Source organism: Fulmarus glacialis, unplaced genomic scaffold (genome assembly GCF_000690835.1).
Source record: "Fulmarus glacialis isolate BGI_N327 unplaced genomic scaffold, ASM69083v1 scaffold7748, whole genome shotgun sequence".
In the NCBI taxonomy this organism is placed as follows: Eukaryota; Metazoa; Chordata; class Aves; order Procellariiformes; family Procellariidae; genus Fulmarus; species Fulmarus glacialis.
Genome location: NW_009227531.1, coordinates 37,094 through 49,630, shown reverse-complemented (window position 1 = coordinate 49,630; position 12,537 = coordinate 37,094). Strand labels below are relative to the sequence as shown.

The 12,537-nt window shown below is 36.1% G+C and overlaps 1 protein-coding gene across 1 annotated transcript in view; it reads right to left on the bottom strand.

Moving 5' to 3' along the window:
• AGPS (alkylglycerone phosphate synthase) overlaps window positions 1–12,537 on the bottom strand; it is a 46,029-nt gene that overhangs the window by 8,600 nt on the left and 24,892 nt on the right. The window contains exons 12-18 of the mRNA XM_009583168.1: window positions 10,603–10,679; window positions 7,476–7,588; window positions 5,694–5,763; window positions 4,650–4,711; window positions 2,704–2,793; window positions 2,173–2,272; window positions 333–390 (exon numbers count right to left, since the gene is read on the bottom strand). Coding sequence (XP_009581463.1) covers window positions 333–390; window positions 2,173–2,272; window positions 2,704–2,793; window positions 4,650–4,711; window positions 5,694–5,763; window positions 7,476–7,588; window positions 10,603–10,679 — 570 coding nt within the window. The remainder of the gene's footprint in view (window positions 1–332; window positions 391–2,172; window positions 2,273–2,703; window positions 2,794–4,649; window positions 4,712–5,693; window positions 5,764–7,475; window positions 7,589–10,602; window positions 10,680–12,537) is intronic.

Below are 12,537 nucleotides of genomic sequence, written 5' to 3'. Positions count from 1 at the left end.
AGAAGTTGCTTAAGACAAACTGATCAATTACATTTTCAGGTTCTCAGATAGCCTGTAGACTTCCTATCAAAGCTTTGAAGCTGGTGCTCATAAATACACCACGCTGTGTGACTTGAAATCAAGCAAACCAGGTCTAGGGACACTTCCCCTGAAAGTCTGGCAAACAGGTGAGAAGTTTCTAGAAAGAATGCCAGGAGATTCCCCGCCCACCCCCCCAAGTAATTTTAGTTAATGCCTGTGAAATATTTTTCAAAGTTCTATTACAAACTATTTTATGTACTCATTAACATTTAGCAGTATCAAAGAGACTAATATTAGACTGAGAACATTACCTCCATGGTGATGTGACAGACTTCCTCCATTGGCAAGTATTTCTTCTCTAGCAGCCCTCTAAATTGGAAAGAAGGTACTTATTCAACAGCAAATGCACAAGATGGCAAGTATCTCACTAAAAACAAACATCACACTTACTTACACAGGTGTTTGAAAAGTTTCAGAAGTAATTAGGGTACACAATACAGGTAAACGTTTTTGTTCAAGTCTGCAGATAAATGTAAGTGGGGACTTTCCAAATAAACATCAAAGCCAAGATGTTTAAAATGGCATCCTTTACAACAAATCTGTTATTCCAGAATGGAATATTCTGGATCACTTCCCCCTTGCTGAAACTAAAATAGTCTAGTGGCTGAGATACTCATCTGGAAGATGGTTAAGTGCCTACTGAAAAGGAAATTGCAATAAAGAAGTTTGAAAACAGGCTCCCCAGAGTGATTCAAGATCCTTATTCAGACCAGAGTTTAGACCCAGATCTCCAAGATTCTAGTTGAGGAAGTGAGGTACTTTACAACTGACAACTCTTTCAGGGGTGAAGTTTGTGGCAGAAAACAAAGTTTAGCTTTTTATGTCAGGAAATATTTGAACACTTTCAAGCTCTAGAATCTTCTTTCCCATCCAGCTCTGATTACGAATAGTTAAGACAGCTTAGAAGGTTGTAACAAAGAAAGCTTTCCTAAGCACAAGCACTAAATGTTTTTTCAAAAAAGTGTACTTTTTTAGGAATAACGTATATAACCATACCTATGTAGTTAGAGATTTTTTTCAGTCTGCCACAGAGTGCATATACTTGGTTGGCAAACTCACTTTGTTAGGTTAAATTTAGTCACCTACAATGGAACACATGCATCCAGGTGATCACACTGCTAACTAATTCCAATAAACAGTAATATCTAAGTATTAATAAAGTTCCATTAAATAAGCACTCAAGTATTACATTCTCCAATGCCCTAGATTCAACAGCACAGAAGCCTCAGAACTTGTAGATAAAACTTTACATCTGCTTGCCAAGTTCAAAAGAAATTTCTAAAGAATAAGCATGAGAAGTATATTATACTAGTTATAAATATAGATGATTTCTCCACAGTCCTATTAGCAATTTTCTGGTGCTGGTGCTTTAGCATATGAACCAGAGGGTAGGATGAAAAGCAGTTTGGCCATAGTCCTTCTATGTCTAAGTAACATCCTCGTTACCTTGAAGATGTAATAGTTTCCCCTAACTAGGTAAGTATAGTGTTTCACCAGCCAAAGCGTTAAATTAGAGAGTTATTCTGGAGCTTTTTGGTAAACGTCAAAGCAGCTTACAACTGGTTTAACACAGCAGACTTAGACCAGCACTTATCTAGGCCTAAACAGAAATAACCACAGCAGTTAATTCTCTAAAATAGCATGTGAGAGACCCTCACCTTCATTATTCTCTACATGCAGCACTATTAACAAAGTATGGTCTTTAGCTTTACCACATATTTTAAAGACTAATTGAGTATTAAGTTAAAGAAGTAGTTCTGTAAATAATGGAACTAAGGAAGTCTTGTTTCCTGTGGATTTGGGTTTTGTGGTTGATAGTTTCTGCCATCCAAGAACAAATTCCAGTTCAAGCTTTCCTGTGCTTTAGTCGTAAGTGTTCATTTACTGATGTGCAAAATAGCCACCTTGCAGTCTTTCCTCTACTTGGTGCGCTATTAGTGGGTTTTTTTGCTAGTGATCAAAGCTTTACAAACAGACTTTTCATATCTTTTCTGCAAAATTCAGTTAGCTTGGCCAATGGGTTCACCATATATTATTACGGGACATCAGTTTCTCCCCCTCCCCCTTAACCGTTGTTCTTACATACATTACCTCAATTTGTTCATAGACATGAATAGGATCACTAATTCCTCTGTAGTTAAAGGCAAAGTAGAAGTAGACACATGCACCTGCATCATAAGTCTGTGTAACCCTGTTGAAGAGAATTGCATTACAAACAAAGCTTTATGGTATTAAGCCAGCCACTATGTGACATTGCACAATTCATAAGGTTACTTATCTAAGAGGGTAGCATCTTTTTTTTAAATAGTTTTGTATCTTTTTTGCTCATACTTAATAACTGACTCAATGCTATGACTGAGAGTTGAAGCTCTTAAATAAGTCATTATACTTGTCTCTTGTGCATATAAGCAAGAGTAAGTGTCAAGACTAATCAAGTGCTACTAATCCCTTGAATTACTCTTACATGTAATCCACTCGCAGGTTAAAACACTACTAGTGTTTGTAGTATCATTAATAGATTCACTTTACCTACTAGCTAGCAAGTTTAATGACTTCTTCCTTAGTTCCCTTACTAATCAAAGATTCAAGAAAAGTGATTATTTAAGTTGTTGCATAGCTTACCTGCAGGTGGAAAAAGGAGCAAACTGAACACCCTTTTCTTTGCATTCTCTTACTATCCTTTCCTTTACATTCCTGCAAAGGTCCAAAACCCTGTAACAGAAAACACATTAAAATATAAAATCTTACTACATGATTTTAAACAACTTCCTAAAAACACACAACTTCACCTTTGGTAATCTTTTTTAAAAAGTATCATCTAATAAAACAGAAGATTGCCTTCTAGAACCAGTTTTAAGTAGCTCAGATTTTCTTCTAAGAATAAAGTAGTCCTCATGATCAAGACTTCACTAGTACTGCTTTTTCTGTACTTCTCCTGAATAGCAAGTTTACTCTGAAGCAGAATACATAATCAAAGCTCTTCCCCATAAGGGCTAAGAGTCAAAAGTGTTCAACAGAAAATGGAGGTTACCCACTTTTGTATGTCTTTACTTACTTTCTCAGCAAAATAGCCTCAAATTTTTGGCAAAGTAGTTGACAAATACAGCTCACATTAGAAAGCTTGGGAACTAAGGCCTTGTATACTCTGCTAATACCATACCTTTGGTATGTTGCAAGGCCTAAACTGGAGATACTCCAGCTGTGCACTAGTTTGCCAGCTTTTAATGTTATAGTTCTAATATGGCAGTGAGCTATTCAACATTGTCATAAGCTACACTTGTTTTGCCCTCCCCCCCCCCCAGGTGCATCCAAAGTGCTAGAAGAATTTAATGAAATCACTGTTTTTCAAATGACCATTTCTTTAGTTAAATGTTCTCCCATGAAGGTCTGCAGTGCTATACTAAACAGTTCAGATTTTTAAGACATTTTACACAGATTTAAAACTACTTTGCAGATTGACAGAAGTAATACACAAGAGAAATTTATCCATTTAGTGAATAAGCAAGTAAAGCTAAATGTTTTATTCAACTATCTTTAACCAGTCAGGAACAAGTTAACTGATGGATTTATGGAAAATTACATAGCTCTTGTGAGTCAAGCAGAAAAGTTTTTGAAAACATTTGCTTTAGTGAGGACAATTTCAAATATTTTCTTAAAATCTTAGATAAAAAGTCGTTCTCTCCTGAAATGAGGGAGAGGCAAAACAAATTGGTGACTGAGCAGTTAGCATACTTCAAGATCTATAAAGCTAAAGTAAAATAAAGAGCAACTTTGCTTTAAAATTGTCCTCAAATTTCTGCCACCCACTTAAGATACTATCCCAATCTTCAAAGCAGAGGCTGGAACTTACCACTGCCACCAAATTCAATAGCAAGAATACAGGCTTGCCAGCTCAAGTCACACTTTGCACACTTTCCACTTTGCATTAAATACTGTAAAGCTTTGATTCAAATCACTTTAGATCCTGCGTAAAGAGATTTCTGGCTTACCAAATGGACAGAAGCATCCAAATGATTTCAGATATTAAACTCTGTTGTGGTCAAGTGTTTCTCAACCACAGCTAACAGATAAAATAAGCTTAGGAAAAAAGATTATCTTGGGCAAAAGTTATCTTTTCAGTTCTTTCATATCCCTGCATTACTGGGGAAATAAAAAAAACTTATTTAAATATATTTAAACATTTTTTTTGATCTTCACTACAAATTTCTCTAACATACACTGCTGATCCCACATATGTGGCTGCTCACCACACAATACAGTTATTGTCACCATTGTCCAGCTTCCTAAACTGGGCAATTTCAAGTCCTGAATTTGTTACAGTAAGCTAACCTAAGTAGAAATATTATTGAATGCTTGCCTACATTGCATTTACAAAATCCTGATATGTAATTTACTAGCAACTTTAGCAAGAACACACAGGTGCAAGACTTGAGGCACATCAGGGAGCCTCCAATACACATAAGGCCTAAATTAAATTAAGTTTCCCCATGAGCAAGCACAAGTTAGGAATTATTTGAATGAAATCAAGTACAAGTTTTAAGCAATTCTAAAGAATAATCACAGTTTACCTATCCCAAGGAACAGATGTCTCAAATGATTCTCCTATTACATAGTAATCCAGGCCCAGGTCCTAGTAAATAGAGAAAGAAATTATCAGTAACATTCAGCATCAACATCTGGGATTCCATGTATGCTACACAGCTAACGGTTGAGCAACTTTGGTTAGTTTATATGAGAAAAACAGAAAGTCTATTTAGCAAAAACACCCATCTGTCCCAGTGAAATTAGTTTATAATTATGGAAATAGGGTAGCTCTTCAAAAGACATAGACAACAAACATTTTGATGTCATGGCTATAGTGAGACAACTTGTCAGGCTGTCAGTATGCCTACACTAATCAAATATTTGTATTACTATAGCATCAAGCCAAGAGTGCTAACCAATATAATACCTAGTAGAAATATTTATTTGGAATGTAATTCCCATCTAGGTAGAATAAAGACAAACATTTTGCCCATTTTACATATAGCCTGCTGAAATAAAGGGAAATTCAGTGACTTGTCCCTGACTATACAAGCCAAATGAAATCTAGCACTCAGGATGTGCATACTATTCTGAAAAAAAAAACCAGTAAGACTAAAATTCATAAAAACAGCTGCAACGGTTCAGACTAAAGGTCCACTTGTCCTAGAACTCTGATTTGAACCACAGCCATAAGCAGATGTCCAAAGAAGAGTAAGAGCTGAGTGAGCACGTGAGTATTTCAAGTACTCTCCCAGCCTCTGATTACATTCAACCTGTAGTTTTATAAGTCTGATCTAGTTTAATTAGCAACTGCTAGTAGATTCTTCAATCTAGTTTTCTCTACCCTTTATTAGAAACTATTTTCTTAACAAGAACATAAATTAATGTATTTATGGTGTTTTGCAGACGAAGTTCCATGAGTAAACACTAGTCAGAAATGGAAGAGATACAACCTCCGGGAAAAATTTGAGATATCATCCAAGGCAACCTGCATTTAGATTTCAGAGAAAGCATCTTTAAAAAGACATCTCTATGTTTTGTTATATTAATTAACAGAAGATGCAGCAGGCAGACAAAAGGTGACCTACCCGAAGGTAAGCAATGACAAATGTCAGCATATATCCTCTCTGTCCATTATCTTCTCCTGCTGCCAAGCCACTGCAAGTAACAAGAATTTAATTAACTTTCCAGCAAAGCAGTCACCAGTTTCCAAAATGAATTAAAAAATAATACTTTGATTATCAAACATATGTGCAAGTTTAGCTGTCTCTAAGCTGTGTTACAATAGTTGCAAACAGTAGACTCTCTTCTTCACTAGACATGAGAAGTTACTTCAGACCAGACCTTTAACTCTTTACATTTCTCTTTTCATTCCATAATCTGAAGAGACATGAACAATAACAAAACATTTGATGTGATCTTAAAATAACAGTCTTCAAACATCACAAAAGAGCAGGGGAAACAGAACTAGACATAGTATACCCTTAATATTCATTTACAGGAATATGTGTAACTACGTTTCGAAGCGTGTGGATTTCTGCACTTATATGCTCACAGGTCATGAGAGCAAGACTACTGACTTAAGATCCCAAAAGTGTAAGAAATGTGAATGGATAAAAAAAAGACACAGCACTAAAGAAAAAGGAAGCCTTGCTTTCACTAATCTATCAAGTTAGGAGCATTATGAAAGTCTGATTACAGATACATAGCACTTTCTTGTTATCAGAAACCAATAGTTAAAAACAGTCTTCCTAGAAGCTCCTATAAATCCGAGAGAGGTGTGTGCGGGGAAAAAAATCAGACATCCTGAAGGACAGAATTAAAGCATTTCAGACCATTAAACCATTAAATGATTTAGCATTTTAGACTACATTAAACTATTAAACACTTAACTAATAGCCTTAACTGCGCAGCACAGACAGCACCATCTTCTAACAGACCTACCACAGACAAGTTTCACCCCCCTTATCAATATACCATCTTGAAATGTCAAAATACAAAAAGAATTCACAGTTGAAGCCTCTTCTTGTATACAACATTAAAATAACTAAAATGCTCTTTAAGATCAAAAGCAATGTTATTCTTATCACTGAATGTTAGCAAGCTGCTCACGTGAAATCCCACTTTTATAAGATATTTTAAGTGGTAGAAATTTCAGAAAGGATAGCCTTGAAATGGATAAAACAATACTTATGTATATTTGAAACGCTGAGACTAATACTAGCAATAACTTTCTTAAAAAGAAAAAAGTGTATTCTTGACAAATCAGTTTTACTGATGGTTTTCATCAATCACGCTTAATCAAAGCAGAAGGACAGAAACTACCTGATCATTACTCAGCCTGCCACTCCAATGAATGTTTTCTGTTCCTTTGTAAGAATAGAAAACAGTCTGTGGGACAGAAATTCACTACACTCCTTTAACTAAACACAAATTCCTCTTTTAAAGAAGCTTCTTGTATTCATACACTCACATCAATTCTACAAAGATTTAGTATCACCCTTATGATTTTGTCTTCCCCTTCTGTAGTTAAAATAGAGTCTAGTATTGCAAAACAAGCAGCTTCCACGCCTATAAGCAATTACAAGGGCTAGTTTCCATTTTAATAACATCAATTCTGTATTTAGTCAATTACTTATTTTTCTGCAATACACACACAGCTGAAGTTTTTCAGTAAAGTTACCTATTAAGAGTTAGCACAAGCCATATTTATCAAAGGGAACATTCAGCAGCTAATTGATTGTTGCCATTTCAAACTAGTAAATTGAGAACATATCCATACAGTAATCACTATAAGAATATGGTAATCCTATTTTTTCCTGGACAGTTAACTCCCAGCTTCACATGAAAAAGTTTTGTGAAAAGCATACCCAAACTTGGTGGCAATATCATAGACTTGCTTTTCATGCTGAAGAACCTTCTCTCTGTCACCCTCAAAGAGCAAGGTAGCTACACACAGTACGTTGGAATCAAATCCTTTGAACTGCAAAGAGAAAACTTGGCATTAAGTCATAGCTATGTAGTAGAATACAAGCAACAAGTTTTTACTTTTCAGATATACAGCATGTGCTCTGGTTAATAAGTGTTGTTGCAATTAAGATGAAATATTAGGAAAAAACCATTTTTCAAAAATTTACTACCAAAACAATCAAGTTTTTCCTTGACAGGACAAACATTCACAAGCCCACTGAAATAACAGATTATCTCTGTCACCTTTTTTCTCCTGTTAAAAAGCAGGATAGACATAATGGCTGTCTACCTACACTGAAGAAAGAACAGGTCTTAAATGCTTTGACCAATAGGGAGACATTTATATTCTATCAACTATTTCTGTATTAAAGCAGGAGGATGACTATGATGACCATAAATGTCACTGCTCTCAAAACAGTTGTATCACCAGTTTGCCACAGAAAATCTCTACGCCAGGTAAAGCACTACGGAAGGAAAATAACTTCTGAACTGGTGGCAGGGAGTATATTCCAGTGGAAAGGGGGAGAAAACTATTAAAGATTTAATAGTAATGCAGTGAGGCTGTCTGTATGGCTTTGTTTCAGTAGTAACAGTCAAGAGCCGTATCTTCGTAACTGGTCAAAAAAGTAAGAGCCTTACTTATTTTCTACATACCTTTTTTTATTATTAATTAGTTCCAGTGAACTACCACTACTAAGCAGGTTTTAGAAGGAATGGAGATGAATATAAAGTTGCAATAAAGTTTAATAACTTTTTCCACAGTTAAAAAGGGCAAAAATTTATGATTTAGAACAATGTATTCTTAATATGTATATTGACCAGGATTATTTTTTGAAGCCTTTCCCTTCCCAGTGGCATTCACCTCTCCCAGTCTCTACTCTGCTTGTGGTAATCCGTTACTTAAGCACCAGGCAAGGTTATATGAAGTTACATTAATAGTCAAGAGATTTGAATTCACCCTTCATGCGTGGGATCAGCTATACTGAGAAAAATCCCAGTTAGTTGCTATTCCTTTTATTATTCCCTTAACTGAATAGATTAACTGTACTGGAATTTAACTGAAGGTACCAGGAGGGTCCAAAAAAACCAGCAAGGAGGCAAAGGATCTTGGGGTGGCTCAGTCCCCCAGCCAACGAGCTCAAATCTCTACGGCGAGCCCCGGTCAGAGACATCCAAATCAGTATTTCTGAAAAGGATATTGCATCCTATCACCCCAACAAAACAACACCATGAAAAACACTGTGAAACAATATACCTCCCCAGGTAAACGATCTGTCTTATCCATTAGTAGTAGCTAACATAAATAGAAAGAAATATTGTTACTATAATGATAAACTCCAAGGACAGGAATAATGGTCTATTAAGATGCTATTTTTACAGTCCCTTCTTGTTCTAGAACCACTTGTATTTCATCTAGTATGAATCCTTTCATCTATTCTGCCGTCTTTTGGCTGTAATGCTCAGGTAACACCTTACAGGTATCTTTAAGAGGCACTGGAGGAACTAGCTACAGCATGAACTAGTAGTCAAACAATACCTAGCACATTCATGTAGCAGTGAACAGTCCCAAACTACATGGAGGAGTAAACCAGAAAGACTTAGTCCCTATTCTCTTAAGGGGTATCAGTTAAATGACTAGTCCATTCAATAAAAGAATGAAGTGTCTGATGAGTTCTGTATTCTGATGTTTACTTTTTTTTATTACAGGAGCAATTCACAGATGAAGTATGTGTAAGATGGATTTAAGTATCTTGGTCCCAGTAACACCTGCAATATCAGTCTCAGGGTCATTAAACTTGCTCCTTTCTCTACTCCTACCTCCCATCCCAGCTGGGAGTTTCTCTGAAGTAGCAGTTGCTCATACACACCAGGGGACTGTGCCCTGACATAAGAGCTCTAGATTGGTCACCAACGTGGAATCTCTGCATCAGTATTACATAGCACTTCTCTCATCTCTCCACATGTTCTTTTTCTCCTGCAGAGCTGGAAGAATTAGAATTGGCAAACAACATCCCTTGGTGATACAAGCCAAGAAGGAATAATGCTTGTTGCCAACTACAGAAGCAGTAGATATGGCCAACTAGGATGGTTTCAAACTGTCAGCAATCTTGTTGTCAAAACCTTTACTATTTTAGATATTCCTGCACTACAGCAGATCAGGGAGGGAAGGCAAAATAATTTTTGGGATATCTCTAAACCTAATAGGTATTCCCTAGCAAAGGAAGTCCCAAGACACATGGCACTTTCTACTTCAGTAGCACAAGAAAAAGCAGCAGAATCAACACTAGCCACTGTCTCTCGAGTAAGCCCACTCCTTGAAGACACTCAGTATTATCAGATCAGAATGGAATGTTTACCTCCTCCCATCTAACAGTTACCTAAATCCAGGATGAGGCAATTTTCTACATTTGAATACCCATATTTGCAGGAACTCTCTAGTTAGCTAATTTGGAGGACAAATCAGCAACAAGACAAATTATTTAATACAAAAGCCTACGTGAAATCATTTTAGCACCAGATAATTCTGGATTAAAAAGGGTATTCATTGGGATGAATTTCAGAAAGACAAAAAGCTAATTTATATATGGGAAATTCAATACAGACATCTTGAGATTCTCCCAAAATTCTAATTCACGGTAACAACAAGGTAGATCTTGCCTTGACAAAATCTGGGAAAAGGAAAAAATAGTAAAGTGTTAGCCTCGCTCCATCAATATTAACTGATGATCAGCGGTCTGCAAGCTAGATAAATTGGTTCCAGTCTTGCTCTGTCACTGACTCACTGTTAGACAAGGCACATTAATCTCATCTACAGATATGACCAGTAAGAACAGCTCTTATGGAATAACTCCTCAAACAGATAATCTCATTTTGGATTAAACCACTTTGAGAATCTCAAATTAACCGATACTACAATGTAGGATCTGTTACACTCAAACTCAGCTGCGTTAGATACAGTATACCAAAAAATCTTGAATTTTATGAATAGCGTGCAACTTCTAAACAGTATTAAACCCCAAAAGTTACCTTTGTGATGTAGAATTTTTTCAGTCCATCCAAAAATGATGTAAAAATGGAAGCAACTTGTGGTTTAAGAGCATGACCTTTGGCAAAAAGCAGAAAAAGGTGTGTTAAGGCAAACAGCGCTCTTAAAATTCCTACTTCAATGGGCAAACGAAAAATAGCTTGGTAGTCAAAGTTGCAAGAATCACTTGGAGCACTTCGATTATCGTAATTAAAGAGACTTCTCTCTAATCATTTAGAAGATGATTTAGGAAAAGGTTTTTTATTAATTTTTTTTAAAAGGCATACATACAACTGTGCACAAATATTTCATCTGACACTTTAATTAAGGCTGCCCTAGTTTATATCTTCACAAGTATATAGCACACGGCAAATTTTAAAAGAGCACTTCATTAGCTTTTACGCTACAAAACACAAAAAAATCAGTGACCTTTTTTAAAGTTATGCCAAAACCACTGAAACCAATAGCCAAAAATGGTGCAAGTTAGGAGTTAAGCAATTTTTTCCTTAACAGTTATGTCATTTGTGCAAAATTTTCTACATAAAGCTAGTAATCGCTTCCTTAATCACATACGGGGAACTAAAATCACCAGGATATATAAATGGTGTCTTGGAGTCTGTTAAATTAACATCTCTGCCTCAGGACTGGGTTTAATTGAGATGAAAGTCTTTTACTGTTTGTTCCATTGTTTTCAGTCACAAGCAACTTCTGAACTCCCATTACTGCTTCACTTTAACAGTCTTGCATCTGGCCTACATGCTGTGAGCCCAATTCATAAAAAAAGTTATGCACCATTTACATGATACTTCCTTCTAAAATACTTCACAAAGTATTTCCTCCTGAATAAAGCATGAACTTCAGCAACTGATTAGTCTCCTTCCCTCTGCAGTAAAGAGGGACTCTCCCTGCAGATATGAACAAACCCCAAGGAGTACACCTCCAAGCACACTTAAGTAAGCACACAAAAAACCACCAGATAACAAAAGGACATGAATTTATTAAACCACAATCTGTAAAAACAATTGTATTTAAGCCTACTTAATAATGGCTACAAGAAAAAAAATCTATATTGACACACCTGAAACTATGTTTTGCAGGTGACCATATAAGCTGCGACCTCAGATCAAAGCTAAAAAGTAGAAGAATGATTTATTCAGTGTTGGGTTTAAAGCTTGTAATTAGTCAAACTTCTTGCCAATTAAAAAGAAAGAAAAATTCATCTGTCTTATGTTGTACATGTCTGAGAGAGAGTATAACACAAAAGAGTAACTAAAGCAAGCGGCAAGGCTTACTGGGCTCTCAGGTCTTACAGATACTGATTTCCTTGGTTTGAAAAACAGTTCAACTTTCTCAACACCATCATATTAATGGCATTTGAAGTCAAGATTCATTACTGAGGCTTCCATCTGAAAGAAGTTTCAGAAATTCTGACTTGTTCAAGTGGTATTAAAATAGAGGTTTTCAAGATCAGTCACACTTCACATTTTCACTTTCTGGGTACAATCAAATAGCATGGTCTCAGCAAGACCTTCAAGTTCTGTAAACTATTAGCTTTTGGGTAGTGGAACTTTAGGTTCTCCTCAAGACTGTCTTGAGCCAGAACACATCTTTTGCCAAATTTCTTACAGTTTAAAATCACAGCTTTCCCTAGGAAGCGCTCAAAAATGATTGCTCTGCATGTCTGACATTGTCCTATTTAGGTGTCTGAACTAGTTGAAATTTCACAAAATCTTTGTGTTCAGTAATCTTCTAGTAGCTTCATTGACTTTCTATACTTAACGCCTACAGCTTAGTTCTATTTGCATACAGTTATGGCATTTACTACATCTGAGCTTCTTTTAAAAATAGACAGCTCACTTTGGACAAGTATGTCATTGCCTCTCTCCACCCAAACAATCACTGCCACATCAGAATATTTTCAAAAAACCTGCTACTTT